The 25,444-nt window shown below is 44.8% G+C and overlaps 1 protein-coding gene across 4 annotated transcripts in view; it reads right to left on the bottom strand.

The window, feature by feature from the left end:
• Positions 1 to 539: 539 nt before the first annotated feature.
• The window catches only part of scn8aa (sodium channel, voltage gated, type VIII, alpha subunit a), a 37,991-nt gene continuing 13,086 nt past the window's right edge, over positions 540 to 25,444 (bottom strand). For 2 of the 4 annotated variants that reach the window (XM_071523843.1, XM_071523844.1), the window contains exons 9-26: positions 23,526 to 23,732; positions 23,089 to 23,370; positions 21,563 to 21,844; positions 19,752 to 19,887; positions 19,277 to 19,515; positions 17,652 to 17,825; positions 17,068 to 17,424; positions 16,432 to 16,905; positions 15,419 to 15,536; positions 14,590 to 14,744; positions 13,756 to 13,929; positions 8,214 to 8,336; positions 3,462 to 3,746; positions 2,993 to 3,046; positions 2,756 to 2,893; positions 2,541 to 2,645; positions 2,121 to 2,391; positions 540 to 1,699 (exon numbers count right to left, since the gene is read on the bottom strand). In XM_071523843.1, the coding sequence (XP_071379944.1) occupies positions 540 to 1,699; positions 2,121 to 2,391; positions 2,541 to 2,645; positions 2,756 to 2,893; positions 2,993 to 3,046; positions 3,462 to 3,746; positions 8,214 to 8,336; positions 13,756 to 13,929; positions 14,590 to 14,744; positions 15,419 to 15,536; positions 16,432 to 16,905; positions 17,068 to 17,424; positions 17,652 to 17,825; positions 19,277 to 19,515; positions 19,752 to 19,887; positions 21,563 to 21,844; positions 23,089 to 23,370; positions 23,526 to 23,732 (4,734 nt within the window). The remainder of the gene's footprint in view (positions 1,700 to 2,120; positions 2,392 to 2,540; positions 2,646 to 2,755; positions 2,894 to 2,992; positions 3,047 to 3,461; positions 3,747 to 8,213; positions 8,337 to 13,755; positions 13,930 to 14,589; positions 14,745 to 15,418; positions 15,537 to 16,431; positions 16,906 to 17,067; positions 17,425 to 17,651; positions 17,826 to 19,276; positions 19,516 to 19,751; positions 19,888 to 21,562; positions 21,845 to 23,088; positions 23,371 to 23,525; positions 23,733 to 25,444) is intronic. The other 2 variants (XM_071523845.1, XM_071523842.1) reach the window with 1 other exon arrangement.

Raw genomic sequence — 25,444 nt, 5'->3', positions numbered from 1 at the left:
GCTAGTGTTTCCTTCCTAGCTAAACTTGCTTGGTTGATTATTGTTTTTTCCTTGATAAAGATGGTAAAATCAATGTTACAGAGCCTCCCTTAGACTGCTAACACAGTTCTAGTGGGATCTGTGCGATCCAATCCCGTAGAGGAGGACCTTTGCTGCGGGGGTCCACGCTTGGTGGTGGCAGGAATTTTGCAACTCTCCAATCATTTAGCAGAGATTTCTGTCCCTTGGCAGTTGGTCCCCAAAGAAATGTGTGTCATTGGCCAGCACACTGTAAGTCATTATTTCTTGTGGTTGTTCCTCATTTCTAAGAACTTGGTCACTATGCAGCAAAGTTCCATGGTAAACTGATTGTGTTTGGTTCGGTTGTCTTTGACGACATAAGAAACCATGTTACCTCAGATGTATTTGAGTCTGTAAACATTTTTTTGTGTGTTTTTTGTTGTTTTTTTACTTGCAAATGATCACTTTTTGTACATTTGTTGGGGTTTGGGCTCAGAGTCTCTTCTCACTATGTCTTATTGGATTACAGTCATTGAACCCTAACACTTGGATTCCCGCTCATCTTTTTGGTTTCTGTCCTTCTCTTTCCTGCCCCCCTTCTCCTCGTTCTCCTCCTGCTTCTCCTTGTCGGGTTTGGTCACGCTGTCGTAAGAGGGGAGAGAGGCCGTGGACGGCGTGCTCTCTTTCTTCTCTTGGTTGGTCCCGCCGTTCTCAAGCTTATTGTTGGTGAAAGTTTGCCGCTTGAAGATGATGCCGCGTCTGATGAGGTGGGCGCGGTAGGCGTTCTGGATGATCCTGGCGGAGACGTCCTCCTGTCTGCGGCGGAGGGTGGTGGTGATCGGCTCGTAAGACACCTTGGAGGGGTTGGCTGCCACAAAACGCTCCTCCATCTGCTGCCTCAGCATGTCCAACTCGCCGCTGTCACCCAGCACACGCTTGGTGAAGGCAAACAGGATGTCCAGGCAGTGAATGCGATCGCCGCTCACCATGGGCATATCCATGGCAATTAGCTCAATAGTGTTGGGCTTTGGCACACGCAGCGGATGCTCCAGTGTGTCCGCAAAGTCAGACAGCTTGGCAAAGGTAATGAACTGGGAGGCGGTGGGGTCAAACTTCTCCCAGATCTCGTAGAAGGTCTCAAAGTCGTCCTCACTGAGCGGGTCGGCGCTTTCCTCCGTGGCCACGCTGAAGTTCTCCAGGATGATGGCGATGTACATGTTGACCACAATGAGGAAAGAAATGATGATGTACATGACAAAGAAGAAGATGCCCACTGACGGGTTGCCGCAGTCGCCCTTCACCGTCGTGCCGGGGTTCTCCAAGAGCGGGTTGCAGTCTGGCGGGTAGTTGAGGATGGGCAGCAACAAGCCGTCCCAGCCTGCCGACGTGGTGATCATGAACAGGCAGATCATGCTGTTACCAAAGGTCTCAAAGTTGTACATGTCGTCTATGCCTGCTCCGTGTTTTACGTAGCCAAAGTTAGACATGCCAAAGATGGAGAAGATGAACATGACCAGGAAGAGCAGCAGGCCAATGTTGAACAGGGCTGGCAGTGACATCATCAGGGCGAAGAGTAAAGTCCGGATGCCCTTAGCTCCTTTGATCAGACGGAGGATACGGCCGATACGAGCCAACCTGATCACCCTGAACAGGGTCGGGGACACAAAGTACTTCTCAATGATGTCAGCCAGGAACATACCTGGAGAATGGAAAAGAAAAGAAATGTAAAGAAAAGAAGAGAAAGGAGAGGAAGGAATGATAAAAGAAAAGGAAAAGAGAATACAGTCAGCAATTATGCTTTAACCACATATTTTGACCACCTTGACTGTCTGAGTCTGTGTGAACATCTTAATCTACAGTCTGCATTGAGACTTTGGTGAAATAAATGGATTATCTGTCTAAATCTCAATCAAGATCAAACTGACCTACAAGAAAAACCTCAATGAATTATATAAAAAGTAAAAAACTAATTATTTTCTGGATGATATTAGTCTCACTTGGCCAGACCTTTGCCAGGATGATATTAGGATGATATTAACCCTGATCTAAAACTAACAGACTCTCCTAGAAGTGACCCCCCCCCCCCCAACTGCACCCTGTCTCCCTCCTCCCTCACTCACCCACGATAGACAGGATCACCACCACCACGTCAAAGATGTTCCAGCCGTTGGTGAAGTAGTAGTGGCGAAGGGCAAAGAGCTTGAGCACGAACTCCGTGGTGAAGACCACGATAAAGATGAAGTTGACCCAGTAGAGGACATTCTCCGTCTCATCCGACTGATCGTCCGTTTCCACCATCATGGTCACCATGTTGAGGCAGATGAGGATCATGATGGAGATGTCAAAGACCTGCTGCGTCACAAAGTCAAACACCATGCCCTGGATCTTGTTCTGAGAGGGGAGAAGACACAATGGCGATGAAATCAAGATTAATCCGGAGCTACAGACGTGGAGAGTTTGACGATTGAGGTTTCAATCAAAACGCATCACTTCTAAATCTTAACAGTGATTCAATATCAGTAACCCTGAGAAAGTGATACCTGTGGTCGAGGAATCGGTTTTTGTGGCTTTTTGGAACCCAGTTTTTTCATGGCATTGTAGTACTTCTTCTGTTCCTCTGTCATGAAGATATCCTGACCCCCAAAGTAAAGGGATGCACACAGATTTGGTTACAATCATATTCCAACGCATTTTGAACGGAAACTACTGCAGCATGCAAAAAAAAAAAGTGGTGAAGAGGCAGAAAGGGTCTTATCTTTTTCTTCTGCTGGTTGAAGTTGTCAATGATCACACCAATGAAGAGGTTGAGGGTGAAGAAGGAGCCGAAGATGATGAAAATGACAAAGTAGATGTACATGTAGATGTTGTCTTCATAGATGGGCTGGTCTTCCACCTGGGAGAGACGCACAGTGTGGAAGGTACTGTTATACTGTATATTGTATTAGGAGATAATAAGAATTACAAAAATATTGAGGACAGAAGGAATATATACCTGTCTGGAATCTACAGCTGCGTACATAATGTCCATCCAGCCTTTGAATGTAGCCTTTCAAAACAGAAACACGGTTAAATACATTTGTGAGAACCCAAAACAGACAATACCAAGAAAATGATAAATTATGGGAATCCTCAAAGAATACTCAAACTCAAACCGAAACTGATGTGTGTCCTGTGGTAGAGCTTGTGCATGGAAAGAAACAAGTAGATGAAGAAAAGGGTGCGGGAAAAAAAGCAACACAATCATAAAAAATATACACAGCGCACGCAAAACGGCCTCAGAGCACTGTGGAAGCAAATGGAGGGACAAGTGAGAATAAAACATCTGGTGAGGCACAGAAAGCGAAAAACGAAAAACTGAGAAAAGTGCACAGGAAAATGAGAAAGAGCAACCAAGTTAACAGGTGAGTTAAAAAAAAAAAAAAAGAGTCAGAGAGAGTGGAGAGAAGGAGGGGAAGTCTCACCACTTGCAGCAGGGCCAGGTAGCCGGCGCCCACATTGTCAAAGTTGATCTTGACGTTCTTCCACCTGACCTCAGTAAAGTTTTGGTGAATGAGGGCCATGCACTGGGTCTTGTTGTTGACCACGTCCACGTCAAAGTACTCCTCTGACGTCTGGTTAAAACAGTAGTAGTACTTGCCCGCAAACAGGTTGACCCCCATGATACTGAAAATCAGCCAAAAGATGAGGCAAACCAGCAACACATTCATAATGGAAGGGATGGCACCCACCAAGGCGTTGACTACCACCTAGACCAGACCAGGGAAGACAGGATATGACAGTGTGAGAACCTGGAAACAAACACAGTGCGTTCAACCCCTCCGACGAGACACTGCATACTGCTATGGCATTACACTTGCTATTGGAAATGCTATTGAACCTATTTTTACAGGTAACGCTCAGGAAAAGAGTGGCATTTCGATCCTATTATCATTTCTCGTGGCCGTACCGACTAGAAAACAAGCACTGCACGCCACTGTGATGTGCATACTGAAGTGTGGAGGATTAGGAGGAAGGAGAGCTGTATCAGTCCCATTCTAATTAGAGCAGCACTGATGTGACTCTGAGACGCTCTTTGATCTGATGAAGCATGCGGCTAGAATCGCCTAAGGGATGCTCGAGCACACGCACACGCACGCACACACGCACACACGCAGGCAAACGGACACACACACACACACACACATACTCAGACACGTGCACGCATACCACTTCCCTGTGGTTTTATAAAGCTTACAATGTCATAAAATAATTTAATTACAAGTGTTTGCCATACCACTATGCAGTGTCCACTCTAACCACCCAACCCTCTTAGACAATCAATATTCTTAGTCTTACCGACCCTTTTCCATAACTAGCCCAAATCAAACAATATTAACACTACAGCAGTTTAAACAATCACCTACAGTAAATTTCCCACCACCACCCCAAAAGTCTAGGCCTTTCTAGCAATCCAATCCAATTTCCCATAGATTCATCATAGCCAGTAATAAGCTCAGCGCATAGTGGACCGCTCACTACCGGTGTTAGGCAGGCCGACCAGCAGCTCTCAGGCAGACAGCTGAGCATGCATGTCTTTTGCAGACTCGTTTGTGGAGCCATATTCCCTCCTCATTACAGACAGACAGACAGGGAGGAGCTCTAGAGCACGATTCTCTCAGCGTGTGCATGACCTTCGCAGGTTGTTAACATCTAAACTCACTTGTGGTGTGTGGAAGGCACAGTGTTAAAAGATTCTAACTAGCCATATGTGAAATATTAAAGGAAAACGGCTTTGTGGTTGATTTGAATTTGTAGACAATTGAAAATGATGTCTTTCGAACATACTGTAGATTATTATGTCAAAAACACACAAATCATAGTTCACAGTGTGCTGAACCTCCCACTTACCCCCACAGGACGCTGCACCCGCTGAGAGAATGACTGTTTGCTCTATCTGAGGTACAATTGAACCGCTTTCAAAGATTCATAGTGTTTGAAAAAGAATTGGGCCATGCTGTATGGAAAGCATTCTCAAAAAGAGGGAAAATGGCTTTCAAAAGTGCATAATGTGCATCGGCAATTAGATAGTACATGCGTGTTACATGGCATTGTGCAATCTCAAGAACCGCTCAAATCAATAAATAAATAGATAGAGAAATGTGTGGATAGAGAGATAATGGCTAAAGAGATAATGGATAAAACATTACTTGCTTGCGGGTCTGACAAGCCGTTCTGGCATTTATATGGGTTGTATCGGTTCTGTATCTGACAAATATCTACAGCACAATATGGCTGGTGCTGAGACCAAAGCCTATGAGGCTAAAACAACAAGTTATTGGCGTTATTGGTCTGTAGCTCCTACTGTATGTGTCGGCTTGATCCTAGTGAAGATGGGTCATTGAAAAACTTGGGGTTCAGAGATTATATCCAAAGTCCCCATGATGACTAACGCCTTCAATGGCTGCACTACACTGGCAAAGTAAAAGAAGGACAAATCATTGTCATTTCAAAAGCTTTGGATGCAATTAAAAGCTAGAAGAAGCTGGTTAGGTAAAAAGGGATATACTGAAACTGGGGTAAGGATGGCTAGTGGTTGTGTCATTCCTGTACGATGCATTGCTCAAAAAGTAGGAATGGGATTACAAAGCAGCATAAGAGAAAGAGAGAGCAAAGTACATAGTCAGAACAGCCCATGATCATTGCATGTTAAGCAGTGCAATGTGTCCAATTGAAGCTGCACTGCTCGCTTGGCGCTGTTGAGTTGCATTGGCCTCTGCGAACCATCGTGCCATAAAACTCAATCAGCGGGGATGTAAAAGTTCTCAGCATTCTAACTCTCCAGAATCTCTTTCATATGGTGTCATCTCTCCATTCATGTACTTCCCTGTTCATTTATTTATTGCTTTGACCTCAAATTTCCATTTTCAGTTCAAACAAAATGGCAACTCAATTGATGAACATAGACATTGTAGTATAAATTGGTACAGCAGGATCAAATTCCTCTGTTTGTTTCACTTGCTTTACTGGGCCACCCTCACCTCTCTTACCACATGCACCCAATGAATGTGGTAATTCATAGGGGCATTGGCATTTCACTAATACACCCTGATAAAACAAATGTGCCATGATTTCCAACCCCAAAAATGACATCAGTCTAGTTTTGTTTTCCAAAAACAAACTAAAGAATCAAACCTATTCAATTTTGTCGACACATTCATAAGAGCATCCATAAAGTTTATCCAGGGCCTAAAAGAGTTGATGTCTGCTCATACGCAACGGCATCACATTTTAGCCGCTGGATATCTGGTATGAATGAGATTTCACTATGAATGGAATTTCAATTCATTTATGATCAATCAACCCTCTAGATAATTGCAGTGCTTGGCACATGTCTTCTTCACCTGCCGGTCTGTCATTTTTGGGACATAATATAGTGGGGAGACACATTGTCTGTCTAGGGTTGAGAGTGTTGTCCGAACGCTGTAGTGCTAGTCAACCTATGGGCCACCACCCACCCAGACCCAGAACTCAAAGACAGAGTTGAACTGGGCCCGTTGTTGCCTCCCAGTTTCACGTCCCGTGGGAGTGGAAGGCAACAGGAAGCCAGGGCCTGCTGTATGCGCTGTGTGGTGCCATGACATGACAGCAATAATGCCTTGTGTGAAATGGCAGCCTAGCATATTTCCTAAGCTTCTGCCCCCAGGCCAAAAACAAAGTGATAGAATTATTACAAGTAATATATCTGGACCGTGTTCAAGCATAAACGAAGGCCTAATTTACGTTGAACAACCTGACTGGGCTTGCCTCCAGAATGGACTGTTAGCAGATCAGTCAGTGGGATGGTTTGACCCAAAGTGCTGACACTGGCAGAAGCTTAACAAATATTTTCCTCCCAAACCCACAACATGTGAGTGTGTGGTTTCTGTCTCAGTCCCTGATGCAGATAGATCCTGGACAAGCAGGAGAGAGTGTGGTGACCCTCCAGCGGTCCGGCCCAGCCAAACTGGGTCGACATGGAGTGAGCAGTGGAGGGACAAGGGGGTGCGAGGAGGAGGAGGAGGAGGAAGAGGGGAGGGGAGGGGTGGGTGCTGCACAGTGCTGCACATGTGGGGCTGAAGGGGAGGTGGGGAGGGACTGAGGTGAAGAGGAGAAGCTTAAACTAGAAGACAAGGCAACCAGTCCAAGAAGAGTGAAAGAGAGGGGAAAAAAAGAGTGAGATCAAGAAAGAATGAGAGGCAGAGAGAGAGAGAGAAAGAGAGAAACAAGGGACTACAGGTGACAACAACCAGGCGCAACCCATCACTACCACCAGTCACAGAGAGGGCCAATCGGATCTGTGCGTTTTAGGAAGAGATGGCTGAAGCAACCAGAGGCGCTGCCAAGGCAAACGGTTTCTGTTCTGTAAGCTGCTGAATCTGCGCTACTGATTCTGCCATTACAGAATGTGACAGATTCCTCTGACCGGTTGTTTAGCAGCCATCTTGTCAGGAGAGTTTTGGTGTGACTGGAGGGCAGAGGTTTTGGCGTGCTGCTGCTCCCTGGTTCCTGCTGGTTGTTCTCTGTGCCAGATGCATTGGGGGATGGTGTGAGCTGGGGAGGGGGGTTAGGGGAGCAGGGGACATGTGGAGGGGAGGGGAGGGGGGGGGGGGGTTTCTCGATTAAAAGCAGTGGTTGAGAATCAGGCCAAATGAACAGCTAATTGTTGATTCAAAATGCTCTATGAGATGGCATGTAAGTTTGACTTGGTTAGCTTTGACCAATTTCGCATTCACTTTACTTTGGCCAATCACAAATAAAAAAAAAAAACAAATAAGATGAAGTAATTGAATTTCTAGTTTGTCACTTATGTGATGAGGCAGCTTTGTGAAAAACATTTCTATTTCTCTTGGGTAATTTTTTATTATGAAGCAAATCAATTCGTTCTCAGATTTGTTTTTTGTGTCAGAATTCAATTGAAATACATGTTGTTCTGCTGGTAACACAACTTTAATGTTACTTTACTCAATCTCCCAGCTGCATCATGACTTGTTCTTTCGCTCTAACAAAGGCATGGTACAGGATTGTGCATGGAAAGGTGACTTCTTGTCTTTCGTTTCCTGTTTTTAAAAAAATCCCCCAATATGACTTTGGAATTTTTATCCTCTTGGTTTGTTTTGTTTTTGGATCAGTTCTAGCATGCTTTAAACTGTTGAATGGGCATGCGGAAGGATCAGCTGCTTAGCTTTGGATCTTACCCTCATCCCTTCAAAACGTGACAAGGCTCTGAGGGGTCTCAAGGCCCTTAGTGTCCTGAGTGATTTAATGGGCCCTAGATCGGAGTAGCCCAGCGCATTAGCTACAAGGCTGACTATAGACACCTACACAAAAACAGAGAAGCAAAAGAGGTTCCAAACTGTTAGAAGTGAGAATATTCACTAGGGAAGAGAGACGGCCCTGGCATAGGCGGAGAGTTGCTTGACATACACACATAAATCTATGCATGTATAAACATGTATAATATTGCATTTATACATGTATATACACTGAGAGAGAAGGTCAATGTTTAGTATAGGTTTTATGTGCGTAGTATTTTTAGTAGCAGTAGGCCGTAGGGATTGTTTGTCTGTTATTTTAGGGCAGTTGACGAGACGTGAAAAGTCCTTTGTACCTGCAAAGAAACTTGTGGTTGAGAGAGAAAGAGAAAGAGAGGAGATAGAGACATAAGACTCAAATAGAGGGTAAATTAGGCAGAAAAGTGTGCTACATGATTTAGTAAAGATACAAGCGAAGGGACTGGGGGAGCAGAGGAGGAGGAGTTGGGGAGGGAGGGAAGGAGAGAGGTTACCCTGTAGAAGTTGATAAAAACCCAACAGACTTGAGAGCCTTACCCTTGCCCCTCTAACATTGTCTCTCCATGTCGCTCTTGGGCTGAGGCATAAAATCCCATATAATTTAAGACAGACAAACTAATGGAACCTAAGAGAAAGAATACAAGTAAACATGTACAAGTGCGTCATTTTGCCATTTCTTTCTAAGACATCATATCAAAATTTTCACACAGCATTTAGAACCAAATAGGAGAGCCACAGTCACATGAACCACACACGAGAAACAGGGATGGAGGTTAAGGGCAGACCGGCTAGTTATTAGCACTGGACGGCACTGAAAGGACAGAAATACACAGAGTACAGTCGAGTTACACACAGTACAGTTAACAGTTAACAATAACAGCAACACAACCTCAAAGAAACTGGTGCAGCCCCTCTCGCATCCGGCAGCAGCCACCGAGGCATTGCTGCAGCCAAAGAACGCTCCATAGAGTGTTATCGTTGAAAATAAAAATAAAAAATAGGATCACTAAAGCCTTAAATGAAGTCAGTGTAGGATTTCTATGATATTATTCTATATGCTGCCATTCCTTTAACACTTGCAAAGCGCAGCACCATCGTAAATCAATGTAAATTTAGGCAAAGTGGCCTGAGTTATGGTTTGGTAATTGTGAGGCCCCTATAGTCCCGGACCATATAGCTGATCTAAGCTAAACACATATACGGTATTGCATCGTTAACAAAGGAGGAAATGGACGACGGGGAGTGCGGTCAATAAGCTGCACTTATGTTCTGAGAGTGTGAGCAGCTAGGAACTGCTTCGCCATGATGAAGTCACCTCAAGTGAGCTGAGACAGCCATTACAGGCCGTCAGCTGCACTGGGAAGCTCGGTAAAGAAGGGTTCTTTGGCTGAATGCAGATTTTTCAAGATGGCCTTCTTTATAATAAATAGGAGTGGGCAGGTGTCCATGCATTAGAATTGGCAGATCAATATTATCACATAACTGCTGAGCTCCCGGTCTAATTAATTCAGTTGCAACGAGAGAGATTTGGGTATTTAAGAATTAGTGTATCCCTGATCAGAGGAATCCTAATTTGGTCTTTTTTTTTTTTTTTGCCAAATTTCCATAACTGCAATTTTCTGGGTGGAGACTGGTAGGAGTGAAACAGGGGGAGTACCAGTTCCTTAAGAATAAAGAATAATATCAACAGTGAACACATGTGAAAGCACCTCCAACCAGCCACCGACACCAACCGGTCAAACTCACCGCAAGAAGTACACAACATCCAAAGCTTACCAAAGTCACGGAGGGAGGATTCTAACAGGCAAAATCTTCATTTTGACTGATGCCATTATCAACACAGACAACAATAGACTAACTTTCAAACCATTCAAGAGCGGACTGAGCTGTTTTAATCATAACTATGGACAGCAGAAAAGGTGCAAGCATGGATTCAGACTTCTTAGATGTCCAATCTGGACCCTGTTGTTCAGAAATCGTGTCCAGGATGTCCTGAGCCCGGTCTATATTTAGATTCTCTTGAGCTTCTTCCAAATCCTTACTCTTTGGAACATATCCCTTACATAAATCAATAAACTTGTTTGTTGAAGAAGTTGGCAGCAAACTGGGCGACTACCCTGGCATGGAGACAGTAAAATAAAGATTTTGCCTTGGTCTACAGTGTTTGGGGTAATTGTCACCTTCAGCCTGACCCTTTGGAGTGCCCCCCCCATTGGGGTGCCTGGCCACTGGCCCGTGCTGGGCCAGCTGTGCGGTAGTGGCCTCAGTGCCTCAGCGTCCCTCTCACAGAGCTCTGCAAGGCAAGGCCAATGACATCTGGGGCTGTGATCCCATGATGACGACAGCACAAACCAAACAGAAACAAAACAAACTAAAACCAAAGGGAAAAAACACAACAAAACAATGATAATAATCTGAGTGAAAAAGAAAGATGAATGGAGTATGACAGCTATCAGCTTCACTTCACTCTCACACAGCCGCATATTACTACTAATCTAGAATAGTTTAACCATTTTGTTAATTAAACAGCTAATTCAAGATGCCTATGAATTCTTATCAAACAGTGTAAATAAGAGATTGAAAATATATTACTTTGCTGCACAAAAGGCTGGCTGCATTGTCCAATAATGACAAAGCAAAGGCTATTTCATAACTCTTTCCATCCTCTTAGACCACTATGGCTGTCAGACACTAATGTCACATTTCCTTGCTCCTTGCAATGTATGGCGATTACATACTATATTAAAAAAAAAAACATTCTCATTATGAAAATCAGGACGAATCAAATGAGTAACAGAAAGATACAGAAACACAAGAGGTATGAGGAGGAACACACTCACACACAAACAGTCAGGCACACACTCGGAGAGAAACACAGGCCGGTCTAATGATGGTGCCCCCCTTCTGAGTCCATGGAAATGGTTTCACCCCACAACACAGGACGGCGGAGGCACAGTCAGGCCACGACACAACCCAGACTCATCGGGCACAACGTTTTGGGTTTTTTTTTTTAGAGGGGGAGCGCTAGTGAAGACCAAACTTACCGCTGGCCGCCTGTCACCCACCATCATTACATCTCAGCACAATATCACCACATTCCTGAGGTTAGACTTTCAAGAGGGAATGAGAGGAGGAAGGGGAAAGAGGAAGGGGGGAGGGGGGAGGGATAGCACTCTTTGTAACACATTCACAGCTTGGGAAACGTGGCGCCGCACACTGTCCCAAGTGTTCGGTTCCACAACACACCTGCAGCCCCCCCCCCCCCCCCCCCCCCCCCCCAACCAGGGTGCTGAATGGAGACTGGGGGTTGGTGTGTGAAGGGGGCAGGGGGGGCATTTTGGGAGATATTAACAATAAGTGGTATGTACCTGGGAGTCTACAATGGCAATTATCTTACCAGGATCAATAGAGTGTTGTACGATTATGATATCTATGTGTGTTAACCTTGTGAAGTGTGAATTGGAAACAGCTGTGCATTTTAGTTTAGGAAATCTTTAGAAACTAGGGATGGGACGATATATATCGAAATTCAATATATTGCAATTAGGCTAATATAAATATAAATTAATCGTGACATTAGCTACATTATATTCTGTAGTATATATAGCATATTTTACAGCATTATATGCTGTAGTAATCACAAATGAGACAGCTTGCCCATCACAATTTCACAAGCTTTCCAATGAAATTATATTATTTGCACTTTGAAATGACATTTTTAAATTGTTGTTTACATTCTAGTGAGCCAGTGCCATTACTAGAAAGATTTGTGGCTCAGAAATAAACATAATTCTGCAGTCATACTGTGTCGTCATTGAACTGTTCTATATTACATCGTATTGTGCTTTTATCAAATCGTGTGAGATAAGCATATTGTCCCATCCCTATTAGAAACATATGCAATGTAACTTCAAGCTGTATAAACGATAAGCTGTATAAATGCATCAGTGTAAAATGCATGGTTTAGAAACTACAGTATGTGTCCATTATCCATGAGGTGTAATAAGGGTATAATTACTGCAGGGGGGCTGGTTCACAGGATCTTATAATGTGTCAACATGCCAACCTCAGGCCATTAGGAGGAGTCCATTCACGGGTATTGGCCGAGGTGTTGGACACTGCGGAGAGGTGGTTAGTTCAAGGAGAAAGTCAGAACTCAGGGAAATTCTTCTTCTATTCAATCGCCTACTAATTGACTATTTTGCCAATCAGTGCAGGTTGCTCGTTGTATCAACAACAATAGCATCTATGTGAAATTTAACTGTTTTAAGCTTGTAGGCATGGAAATTCTCCCTTCCTTTCTCTGATATGTTGGAAACTCTCAGTGAAATCCATTATAGTCATATCAGCAATCTTGCAATCGAATGTTACCTCTTCCAAAAATAGGCAGAATAAACAAGATTAAATGCTGGTTATATTCATAACTGCCAAAGAATAGAGTGAAGAACGTTCCCTGTTCTGGTCTTTCAGACTTGACTGACACGAGGAGCAGAGAAGTACACAGAGAGAAAGGACAAAGGCACGTATCAAACATCTTACAGGTCAGAGACACAGCCGAAGACATCTGTACAGAGACACATCTTTGACACCATACCATTGGACTGAGCATGACTTGAATATGGGCGTAATCAATAAGCTTCGTTATTGATTGGCTGATTCTAATTTGCGTCGGCATCCATGCTTGACTAGCAGTGTGTTCAAATTTGAATCATTTGTCTTAAGTCTGTCTCAAAACAATAAAATTGGTTTAAATTTGCACACAATAGGGGAACAGGCTAAACAATTCCTCGCTTGTGGAACACCGGCATCAGTGTCTTGATTCACAAGCAGAGAATTATGGGACATATTCAAGCATCTCAGAGTGACAAGAAACCAAGAAAAAACAGGGAATTGTTGCTTGATGGAGCTGTAAAAGGTGAGATAGGCATGTGTGCATTTGATATGGACAGACTACAATAGTCTTGTAAAATACTGTCCTTATGGTAGTAAACAAACTAGAGGGAACAACATGCCCTCTCACCTATTGCATGCCATGAAGCAGATATTCATTTTATAACCTAACTGACCTCTCAAACCTAACCACACCCAATAGACAACAATAAGGGCAACACTACTGGAATGAAATTGCAAAAAAAAATTATCTTGCATTTATATGGTATATATAGTTCATATTTTATGCAAATATAGTGCATATTTTGTGGTTCATGACCGTCTACTAAATGCAACAGAAGACAAATGAGATGCTTTTACATTTCAGCCAAAACAGATAAAATGTGACGGTTCTGCTGTTCAGGAGGCTGCATGTATTCCTCTGTGACAGGAAGCGCTTTACCCCCCTACAGCTGACCAGTGTGTTGCTGTTGGACCAGGGTGTGGTTGAGGACTGCTGACTGCCCTTCTGCTCTAGTCTACCACACACAACAGAGGACAGAGGAAATGGACTTACATCCACAATGAAGAAATCCAGCCAACACCAGGCATTGGTGAAATACTTGACAAAACCATAGGCCACCCATTTCAGCAACATCTCCAGGATGAAGATGTAGGTGAAAACCCTGTCGGCATATTCCAAAATGATCCGGATGGTCTTCCTCTGCTCGATGTACACATCTTCAAAGGCCTGTGGAGATACGGGGAATATGCATCAGCAAGGGTGAGGGGGGGCGAGGGAAATATTCCACTTGATGATTTACATTTCAGCTAATGAAATTGTATACAGCACTACAGCCCAATCATGACTGATTACTAACAATGATTTACTGCTCAAAAAAAAAAAAAAACCCCTCTACTTGAAATATTTCAAATATCCCTGCTGCTAATGTAGCTGTGCACCAGTCCGTGCTCTTATTTTAGTAGCGTTTGACATGCTTGAGAACATAGCCCTCCTGGCACCAGAAATAGATCCCCTATTTGATAAATGGTACAGTCCATTAATCACACGGTGCCGCTCTGCCGCTCCTGGCTCCTCCCCCAGCCCAGCAGCACTGGGGCTGAGCGACCTAACCAAATGCACCACAGAGCGGCTTGTATTATCGGCTCACTGCCACACACACACACACACACACACACACAGACACACACACACACATTTTTCCCACTATTTAACCTTTGTTTTTAATGAACCACACATTACACCTCTATATGGTCTGTATATTTAATTTCATATTAAATTTTGCTCTTCTCATCCTGATTTTCTCAAGTCAGTGAAAGTGCATTGTTTTGGTATATATACAAATTGTTTCTGTATGTACAGCAGATGCACATGCTAATGCTTCCTCACCAGGGCACCGCTACTGAGGAGGATCATGAAGATGATGAGGGTCTCAAACCAGTTGTGCTCCACGATCAGGTAGCAGGTCTTTCTTAGGAACCACCAGTTCTTCCCCCAGCCATGAGTGATGGGAACGTCGCAGCATTTATACTTGGCCACACAAGCTGAGGACATAGAGAAGAGGCAACATTGAAGCAAAGATAAGATAAGATAAGATAAGATAAGATAAGATAAGATAAGATAAGATAAGATAAGATAAGATAAGATACGCTATACGATACGCTATATGATATGATATGATACAATAAAGCTTTATTGATCTCCATAGGGAAATTAGGTCGTTGTTGTAGCAAAATGGGATTCAGCAGTGAGAAAAAAAAAAAAAAACTAAAATAAAAACAGTGTAAATAATAAGAAGAATAAAAGTAATAAAATATAATTAAACAATTGTGGTGTTATACAAACATATATGCTACCGAATATCTTAAGTGTTAAGTTAGCAATAGTCTCGACTGCTTACTTTGATATGAATTACTAAATATGAAATATGTGCTGTATATCTAAATATAAGTATCTACAAACATATGTGCTATATATATATGTCAATGTAAGTATGCATAAACAGAATGTTAGAAGTGGAACCGTTATGAAAATAGCTAGCTAGATACCAAGATGGCGAGATACAGACAGACAGATAGACAGAATATCCATGGGTGAGCGGTCCTCCATAATGAAGCTGTCCTTCACCCCGTAGCCCTATCACTTCCCACTCGGCCCCTAGGGGAGTATCGGTGCTGTGGAGCGGAGGTAATAGGTGGTGTGGGAGCAGTGGTCTTACCATCTGTCCAACAGGCCTCTGGGTCCAGGTACTCCTCCACTGTCTCCACCACCACCACCTCCTCCACATCTGGCTTGATGTCGATGGTGCTGCCCTCAGACGAACTGGTGTCATCCAGCTGGAGCGGTACAGACATATGGGCACACAGACACACACACACACACACACAGGCGCACAGACACACATGCATGAATGCACATAAGCACAGACACAGACACACACAGGTACAGACAGATACACACGCATGATGAACACATGCAACGCACACACACACACACACACACACACACAGAAGAAGAAAGCTGCTATGACTCAGAAATATTTTACAGTTTTCATTGCACAGCCAAGGATTAAGGAATAAAGTAAAAAGTGAAAAGATGAAGGGCTCAGTTTAGCCTAATATGACCTGTCATGATATGTAAATGATATTCATTGTTTCCAAAAACACGTGTAGTATTTGATCTACGAGGCTTTACTACATCGGGATGGATGCCATAACAATGCTGAACATCGCATATCATCTACACGAACATTACTAAAGTGGAATATCAAATGGCAGACAAATCTGCTCCGAGAGTCTTAAATGTGCTTAGTAAAAAGACCCGGGTCAGCAGATATCCATTTCATCCACACCGCCGGCCAGCTCCAGCTGCTCTAGACGACTCTATTGAGTAATGGAGTTATATTGGTGTCTTGGCAGTGCAGAGCGGCCGGCCACACCCATGGTTTTACTGCCCTGGGAGAAGAAACCGCAGGGCAACAATAGAGTAGGTGAGCATTACAACAACAACAAAGACAATAACACATGGACACGAGCCACTATTACCTAACTGTGATGTAATGAAAGCAATATTTACATACTGAAATCCTAAAAGATTTCATAATCTCCTGGAAAACAAGGTGTCATTGTTATGTATGCAGTGGTTTCCAGCCTGTTTCTTGTTCTTTTTTCCCCCAACATTTGTGTGCTATCCAATCAGAATTGCCTAAATCCACGCATCCATCTCACTGACCTCTTTGCTGTTCTCATTGTCTGACTCGCTGCTGAAGTCCTCCGTGTTAAGGTTCTCAAAGTCGGACTCTCCCACGGCGATGGGCACGCACACAGTCAGGTTGGGGTTGTGGATGAACGACATGTGGTCCTCGTCGATCATGTACTTGCCCACGCTGCTGCCGATGCCGCTGGTGGTGCCGTTGCCGTTCTTGGCGTAGTCCAGGTCACGGTTGATGTCGACTCCGGTGTGGTTGGCGATGCAGTTCAGCTTCTTGTCATACATGTCGTCCAGAGGCTTCTGCTCGTCCTCCACCGGCGGCTTCTTCAGCAGGCTGGCCACCAGCAGCCGCACCTTGGCCTTGACCCAGGCGATGCCTTTCTTGATGCGCATGACGGAGATCTGCAGGTTGTTGGGCTCGCCGTCGTCATCCGTCGCCGCCAGGTTGTCAGCGCTGAATGAGCTCAGCAGCAAGGCAAGGAACAGGTTCAACACCTTTGGGCAAAGAATACAGAGCAAATCAATGACTGGATATCAAGTGGGTGATCTGGTGATTCTTCATTCTCTGACCACTTTCTAATATTTTATAGAGACACTGACCATATCTACACCTCCAAAAAACCCTGTAAACCCTGTAAACCCAGTCTGGACACTCACCACCAGGTTACCGATGACCATGACCATCATGAAGACGATGAGGCACATAGCCTGGCCCGCCACTTCCATACAGTCCCACATGGTCTCAATCCACTCGCCGCACAGCACCCGGAAGACGATCAGGAAGGAGTGGAAGAAGTCGTTCATGTGCCAGCGGGGCAGCTCGCAGTCTTGGGCGATCTTACACACACAGTCTTTGTAGCTCTTGCCAAACAGCTGCATGCCCACCACAGCGAAGATGAAGACGATGATGGCCAGCACCAGAGTCAGGTTTCCCAGAGCTCCCACTGAGTTACCGATGATCTTGATCAGCATGTTGAGGGTGGGCCATGATTTGGCCAGCTTGAACACTCTCAGCTGAAGTTGGCATGAGGAGAGGAGAGCGGGGTGGGTGGAAAGGGTAGGAGGAAAATGATTTAGCATTAACATTTTAGCTTTTCTTAGAACATTTTAGCTATTACTCACTACTCCACTTAACTGTAACTACTTCAGATTCAGAGTTTGAGCTACAGATCTGTACTCCACATGCTAACATGCTATCTCCACTTGGTTTTGATAAAGCAGGGGCTAAAGGGAGCGTTTACCAATCGGAAGGACCGCAGCACAGACAGGCCCTCAACGTCAGCCAGAGCCAGCTCCACTAAACTCAGCGTCACGATGAAACCGTCGAAACAGTTCCAGCCCTCCTGGAAGTAGTAGTAGGGATCCATAGCCACCAGCTTGGCAAACATCTCCACTGCAAAGATCCCTGTGAACACCTGGCAGTGAGGAAAGAGCACAGATGAGAACAAATGGATTTGGCTCAATACCGCGTTTCACAGGCGAAGTGAGAATCTGAGGCACGATGGGCGATGAAAGATTTCATTTGTGAAATTTGCTCCATTCTATCATCTGAGTTGTGCATTATAGATGTTTAAGAAAAATCCATCACATTATAAATTACCCCTATAGTAACTGCATATTAATGTACTGTACCAGCAGGAAAAAAGCCAATTATTCAAAGAGGCAGCACATCTGGTTAATGTGTGTGTGTGTGTGTGTGTGTGTGTGAGTGCGTGTGTGTGCGTGTGTGTGTGTGTGTGTGTGTGTGCTCTGTAGCCAGTGAGGATGGCATGGCACCTCTGTGGTCTCGTAACAGCTCTAATAAATTACTGAAGCTTATCCTTAATCATTGAGCCCACATCATGGATAAATGCACAATGTAAGGATGTGTGTGTATATTTGTGTGTGTGTGTGTGCGCGCGCGTGTGTGTGTAAGTTCCTGGTCCAAGACGATGACTCATATTGCATCAAGGTGACCTAGAAATTTCCACCTGTAACACCCACTGGCCTATTCTGATAAATTATCCTGGGGCAGAACTGGTAAATAATGCATTTCTATCCTCTTTCAATTCAGTAGTTTCACATCCACGCACATGTGAGCAGACACACACACACACACACACACACACACACACACACACACACACAAACAAACACAATGGGTGGTTAATAATTGCCATAACTACAGTCTTAAAAAGGATGTGTCACTTTTAACATATCTGTGTGTCTTCTTTGGGACAATGCACATTCAGGTTACTGAGCATATGCTAATAATAGCCGAAATCACATATTGACACAACCTATGTTAACAAATCTCATGTTGAAAAATAGCACAAACGTGTGGCACTGCTCAGATTTACTCAGTTTCTTTGAAAATGCTAATGGTTGAAAATGGCCAGGTTGAGTTATCTGAGCCGTGATTCAGGCACCATTTTAGAGCAGCTCATCGATCAGGCTCCATGAAATATTAATGCAGGCCTCCCACCAGTCAGCCAACCAGCACAGAGGCAGCCTGGCCCCACTGTAGCAAACAGCAGCTCCAGAGGGGAGAGAGGGAGGGAGAGAGAGAGAGAGAGAGAGAGAGAGAAGAGGAGAAGACAGGGAACGTGTGTGCGTGTGTTGGAAGACATGAGAAAAACATGGATACAAGGAAACTGTAGGGGGTCTGGGAATGTTTTTTTTTTAACTCTGAATCGGCAATGAAAGAGCTGCCAATTATGGGTCCAAAAATAACAGCTCTCCCACAGCTGCAGAGAAGCAGAGGCGGTTACGAGAGCAGATGCCGACTCACCGTAAAGGACACATAATATCTCTTCTTACTTACTCATTCTTCACAGGGGGGAATCGGATAAATATATAAAACACCACAAAGTTTGCCACCACTCACCAGATTGCCTACGGACAGCACTGACTCAAACTGCTCGGTCATGGGGTAGTGCTCCATGGCCATGAAGAGCGTGTTGAGGACGATACAGATGGTGATGGCTAAGTCCACGAAGGGGTCCATGACAATCAGGTTCACTATCTCCTTGATCTTCAGCCACGCGGGGCAGCACTCCCAGATCAGGAATGTGTTAGAAAACTTATACCAGCATGGCGGACACTTGCGCTGAGACTCCTCCAGTTCTGAAGACATAGCGCGGATCACACATCAAAACCAAACATACTGGCAAGCCTGAGCATACGACATGCAATGGCATCAAATGATAGAAAAAACTGTATGCATTGTATGTATCTGGTACTGCTGGATATGCAAAGCAGATAAGCAGGAAATACATGTCAAACTAATCAACCAATGAGAGGAGCCCTAGTTAGAGAATAATGAGAGAGCAGGTTAAATAGCTGGGTTAAAGTGGCAGTACCCTCCACTAGTGTGTTGGTAATGACGCTCATGACACTGTTGGCCCGCTCTTTCCGCCCAAAGGAGGTATTGAGCTGGTCCACAGACACCATCAGGGAGCCCGACAGCTTCTTCTTCACCTCAACCTCAGTAGTCGGCTGTCAGGAGGAGAGGAAGAATCAAGCACCCATGGAGAGGACATGAACACCATCCCACAGCACCACCGGTGGCCGGCGGAGGGAAGTGCACAACAGCATTGGCAGGATAAAGTAGTAGAGGATCAGATTTTGGGTGGGGGCAGGGCACGTTTCATTCTTTTCTATGTCAATGCTGGTTTCAAGGAAGACGTGTGTATGCTGAAAATGCATGCAGGTCTCAGCCAAAGTGGGAGCAGCGGTCTAGGGCTACTTGACCTAATTGTGTTCGAATGTAATTAGCTCATCCCGTTTAAATAATAGATGGATTGTGAGATATTGTGCAAGGAGAACTGTTTCTGCATGAATGCATTTCAGTCCTGTCATGCAATAATGGAGGCTTTGCTAACATTGCAATATAGCCATTAGGTTACAACTATTTTATAAAATGTCTCCCAAATCTGGCCATTTTATGTATTGCGAATTGATGCTATCCTCCTACTTTGAAACCATACAACTTATATTGCAACCATCAAGTCAGAGCATTCTAAAGAGATCGAATGGGGGCAAGTAGTTCAGATCCATCCAGTTGACATGCATGAGCATGCACCAAGTCAAAGAGAAGGAGAGGAAAATTACAGACACCATAGCCATTATTCTATTTTTCTATATCATGCTTAGTATTCTGATTTAGAGTTTAAATCTACCATGCTAACTAACATGAGGACAAAACTGATTCACTAAGGTTGACCAGGGAGAGTTTGGGAAACAGAGAGAGGTAAAGACAGACAAGGACAGCAGCCCTCCTTTATTTGCTAAGTCATCCTCATTTATGCCTGATAGGATGGTGTCAAGTGAAGCTATGTATTGCTACTGTATATACTTTGGGATTTTAGCTTTGTATTAGGGAAGCAGAGAAAGATGTCTGTGGCTCTACAGCACTAGTCGCATCTCTTTCCTCCACCTCCTACTGTACTTCTACCCACACAGGCTAGCAGAGGGCCGGCTGCCTGGAGGAGGAACACATCACAGTACAGTATAATGACTGGAGGATGTTAACACATCATTATATGCTGTTTGTAAAACAGTTAAGAAAATGGTGTCTTATTACTAGACTTTTAAATAAATTTGATGTCCTCCTACACATGAATTTGTGTATTAAATCTTAATAATGCTTTGATCTAGATATGCCAAAATCGGATGGATCATGGCGGAGGGAGTAAAATTATAATGTATAGGCAAACATCATGTCTGCATATGGCTATTTAATGCCTGTATAATGCTGCGAGTATTATGCACGTATAAATTATTTGTCATGGACGTATTCAAAACATTCACAACATTGGAACAAATGTATCCATAGCAACAACTACCAATTGTTGATATGAATGACAAATTGCCTGGAAGTCACTGAAAGACCCAGTTTTACTAACCTATCAACCACAGGGTATAGCTATAGTATATTCACTCTAAAATATATTAGTTTCTCCATCCTTTGCCTAGTGTTGGAGGGCAGCATACACTACAGAGGCTGGGGGAGGGGAGGCGCGAGCGCTTAGCCAAGAGATACATACGGACTTGCAAAGATGACAGAGTAGAAGATAGAGAGAGGAACGAACGAGAAAGGGGGCCATGCCTAGACGGGTCTACTCATTGACTTCCTTACACTGTCGTCAGTAGCTGCCTTATCTATTTTCACCTCAGGCAGAAGGCGTCCACCGGGCCCGGGGCCGATCAGCGACACCACGCCGTTGCAATCCACCGTACTGTTCCTCTTCCCATGGTAGCCGCTGTAGCTGCTCCGCCGGTACGGGCTGAACAGAGAGCCCCGGCGCTCCTCGCACTCCTCGACCGTGCTGTGCTCGTCGTCGGCGAACTCGTTCTCCGAGCCCACGTCCTTACTGCGGCCCTTGAAGCTGAAGATGCTGCTCTTGCTGTTGTGGCGGGACAGGAAGGGCGAGCCGGGTATACTGAGGAGGGACTGCAGGGGTGGAGAGAGGAGAAGGACATGGATGGGAAGGGGGAGAGAGAAGAGAGAGGAGAGGTAGAGGAGAAGGAAGACGTGTGTGATTGATGTAGCCCAGGGTGTTTTTTGAATGTGCATTGATTGCGCCATCATTTCTACGCTCTTTGTCATCAGTTCCAGAGGTCAGGACGAATGGCAACATCTGTGGGGTGTGGGAAAATTAATGCAACATGGACGCTTTTCCCTGAGGGGGCATATTCTGCCGGAGCGATCATGTGACTTAATAAACAGAGAGAAATACATAATTAGGTCAGTGATATCCTACACCGGCAAGGTCACACACACAGGACAGAGATGCAGACGGCTGGAACAAGATGGAAAGGAACATGAGTTGTGAGAACATCAATCCAGGCTACTACTAGTATCGATCCTGATGCTATTACAGCACCACACAGAATATGCTAGCTCAGCTGAATTAACATATTTTTGGCCACAAGCCTGTGCCTATGCAGATGGTGAATGAACAGTAAAAGAGCCTAAGCTATACATATATATTGAGTGAAAACTAACACTGAAACCATTGCTAGTCACATGAATGATTTGACTTTGCAAGATCCCTTATAATAACTGATGTTTGATAACTTGGACCATACTGAATCATCTACATTGTTATTTAAGTGTTATGTAAACCGAATGCGCCTTGTTGTCTTGTTTGGCAAATACTATACTGTAAAAGACAATATGAGAGCCGGTGGAGCCCGAGTGAGGCCTAAACAAAGCTGTAGGACTGCTCCCTCTGAAACATTCATGTAATCACTGTGAATAATTCAGGGCCCGGACGTGTGCTGCTGTATCTTTGGCCACTATATGCCCCGCTGCATGTGAGCTCGTGCAACGCTATGCTGTTGCAGCACTCTAAATCAGAAAGGTTCCTCATCTGACTGACTTCAACCAAAAAAAACACCTTTTCAGCAGCCGTATTATTCATTGACATCTATATTCTATTCATAGAGATAAAAAGCATTTCTATTCTAATTCTGTGGCTCTGTTTTGGTCTTAATTGATGTGGCATCGTTTTTCCACATTTGGCACATGATAAATAATCACTGACCCTCATAAAGCTTTCCCCAAGCCAAATTTATAAAACAACTATGAAAGTAAATTAGTTTAAAACATTGAAACATTTTGAGAACCTTCTGCTTCACAGTGCATTACAGATGGCTGAATGTGCCTGGACATCATTCTCCTCTTTTTCTCACCTGGTTCATAATGGAAGACTTTCGACCCAGGCGGTTGTCGGGGAAACGGAAGCGGCTCCTCTTGCTGCCGTCGTCCGACTCTGACTTGACAAACTTCTCGCTGTCGCCTTTCTCCTTCTCCTGCTCTTTCTGCCGCCACTTCTTCTTGCGGTTGCGTCGCTCCTTGGCGCTCTTGGAGCTGAGCTTGGACATCTCGGACGAGCTGCAGGACAGGTGCCCTCCTCCGTCGTCCTCCACCGCATCCTCCGACACTGTGCCCGCAGAGGTCGCCATGGCAGCAGCCTGACAGAAAACACACATACGGAATGGAAATTAGAGTCCGAACATTGATACAACACGATTCAGGAGCAACTTTATTTCTTGGCCACAGAGGGCCTCCATCCTAGCCGTATTTTACTAACCACACACTCGTCAATAGCAAAGGGCAGAGTACTGACCTGGGCATCCTCCTGCTGTTTCTTCAGCTGCTCCAGCATGGCCTTGAACTCCTCCTCCTTCTGCTGGGCCTCCTCCATGGTGGCTTGGTTCTGCTCCTCGTAGGCCATGGCCACCACAGCCAGGATCAGATTCACCAGGTAGAACGATCCCACAAAGATCACCAGCACGAAGAAGATCATATAGGTCTTCCCCGCCGCCCTCAGCGTCTGTTGGGAGGCAGTGTAGTGGTGGGGGAAGGGGGGAAAGGGGTGGGGGGGGGGGGGGGGGGGGGTGGGGGGGGGGGGGTGGAGGAGACAAGACAGCAGAGACACTCACGACATCTGATACACGACCTCAACCCCCCCGTCAAGCTCAGCATCGACCTCACTGCTCATCTCCCACAATGACTCATCAGAATAAAAGGGAGTCAGCGGTTCATGAGGAAAACGAGAAAGGGCAGACTGGCTTGACAGGCCACTTCTGGATGCAAAAATCAACTCAGCATAAATGTCTGTCTGGACTGTGGATAGAAGGAGGAAACATGGACAGCACTTTCACACCTTTTTCCGGTGTGCTGCAAACACAGTGCTGCTAAACTCAAATTAGCTGTCCTACGCTGTTCATATCATAGAGTGATGAAGTGATATGAAACAAGCTATTCCTGGTCTGCACAGGTAACATCTCATATTCTGTGTTGCTTAATGTTCTCAGCATGGGCCCATGGTTGTGTTGTTCATCAGAGAAAACCACCAGATACGCATTTTGACCTAGTTTTCCATGCACACCATACCAGGCAGTGCACAGCCAATCATTTCCTATATATGGATTGGGGTGTTATCCCCAGTGGAGATGGGATGTGAGCAGACCGAGCTGCAGAGGCAAGGCAGAACAAATGAGAACATTCTGGAAAAAAGCTTGAGAAACTGTTTTCTAAATGATCATATATGATGGCCTACCTTCATTTGGGGTAACATATGATGGTCATGTTGTAGGCATGTTGCAGGGTTGTGGTATGTATATAGGTGAGCAGAGATCTTTCCTATTTTGTTCTATTCACAGAGTCGTTTAGGAGATTCTAAGTGAAGCCGAGGCCGCCCAGCTTTGAATTAAAATGTTCCCCCTCGGCTGCCTCCCTTGGTTCCCCCTTCAAAAGGGGGACTATTGTCAGCAGGGAGCAGAGCCAAGAAGACTTCCTGGGATACAGCAGAGCAATTCCCTCACACATCAATTATGAATGTGGTTTACATGCAGTGCTGGGAAGGGTATCCAACACAACACACTGCGACACTCCCAACAAGAGGAGCACGAATTGACATGAGTCTCATACACTGTCCTCTAGTCCCACACATTACCAAACCTCAAGTGTCTAAATACAGGCACACTACTGAAAACTGGCCCTCAGCATCAGTTAAATTACTCACCTACATTATATTTTTTTAAATGTAAATGCCTGAGCGGAGGGTGTGGGCAGGCAAAACCCCCTCATTGCAATACTGGGGATGAAGTATGAAAAATAGGATCTCATTTGCTCTGCTCTGCCATATCCAATTTCAGTCGGTGCAACGGCAAATTATTCTGAACATCTGACAAAGAATATTCTACAGCAGACCTAAACTCGGCTGCATAATCATCACTCTGAAGATACAAAATAGCAGTGAGAGCCTGTGCTTGGAAGCTGAATTTCAAAGATAGGACCAAAAATAGTAGTATGAGCTGGGATGCTCCCATCAGGTCTCATCTCCCTCATTGGCCATACTGTAATCCTGAGCTGTTAATATTTAATGCTTCTTTCCCTCCACTCTGCCCCTGTATGTGGAGGCCCGAGTGTCTCCACCATTACACAGTAGCTTTCTGCCGGGTTGACAGGCAGACTGGACAGCAGTGGCCCGGCCATAGTATGCAGATGAGGCTTGAGGAGATTTGAAGTGGCAACAGGGGG

This window comes from Centroberyx affinis, unplaced genomic scaffold, assembly GCF_046629955.1.
Source record: "Centroberyx affinis isolate AG114_WGS23_722 - 3 ecotype Tasmania unplaced genomic scaffold, CSIRO-AGI_Caff_v1 ptg001125l_1, whole genome shotgun sequence".
NCBI lineage: Eukaryota > Metazoa > Chordata > Actinopteri > Beryciformes > Berycidae > Centroberyx > Centroberyx affinis.
The sequence above is the reverse complement of the archived record's forward strand: the minus strand, read 5'-3'. Positions and strand labels throughout refer to the sequence as shown.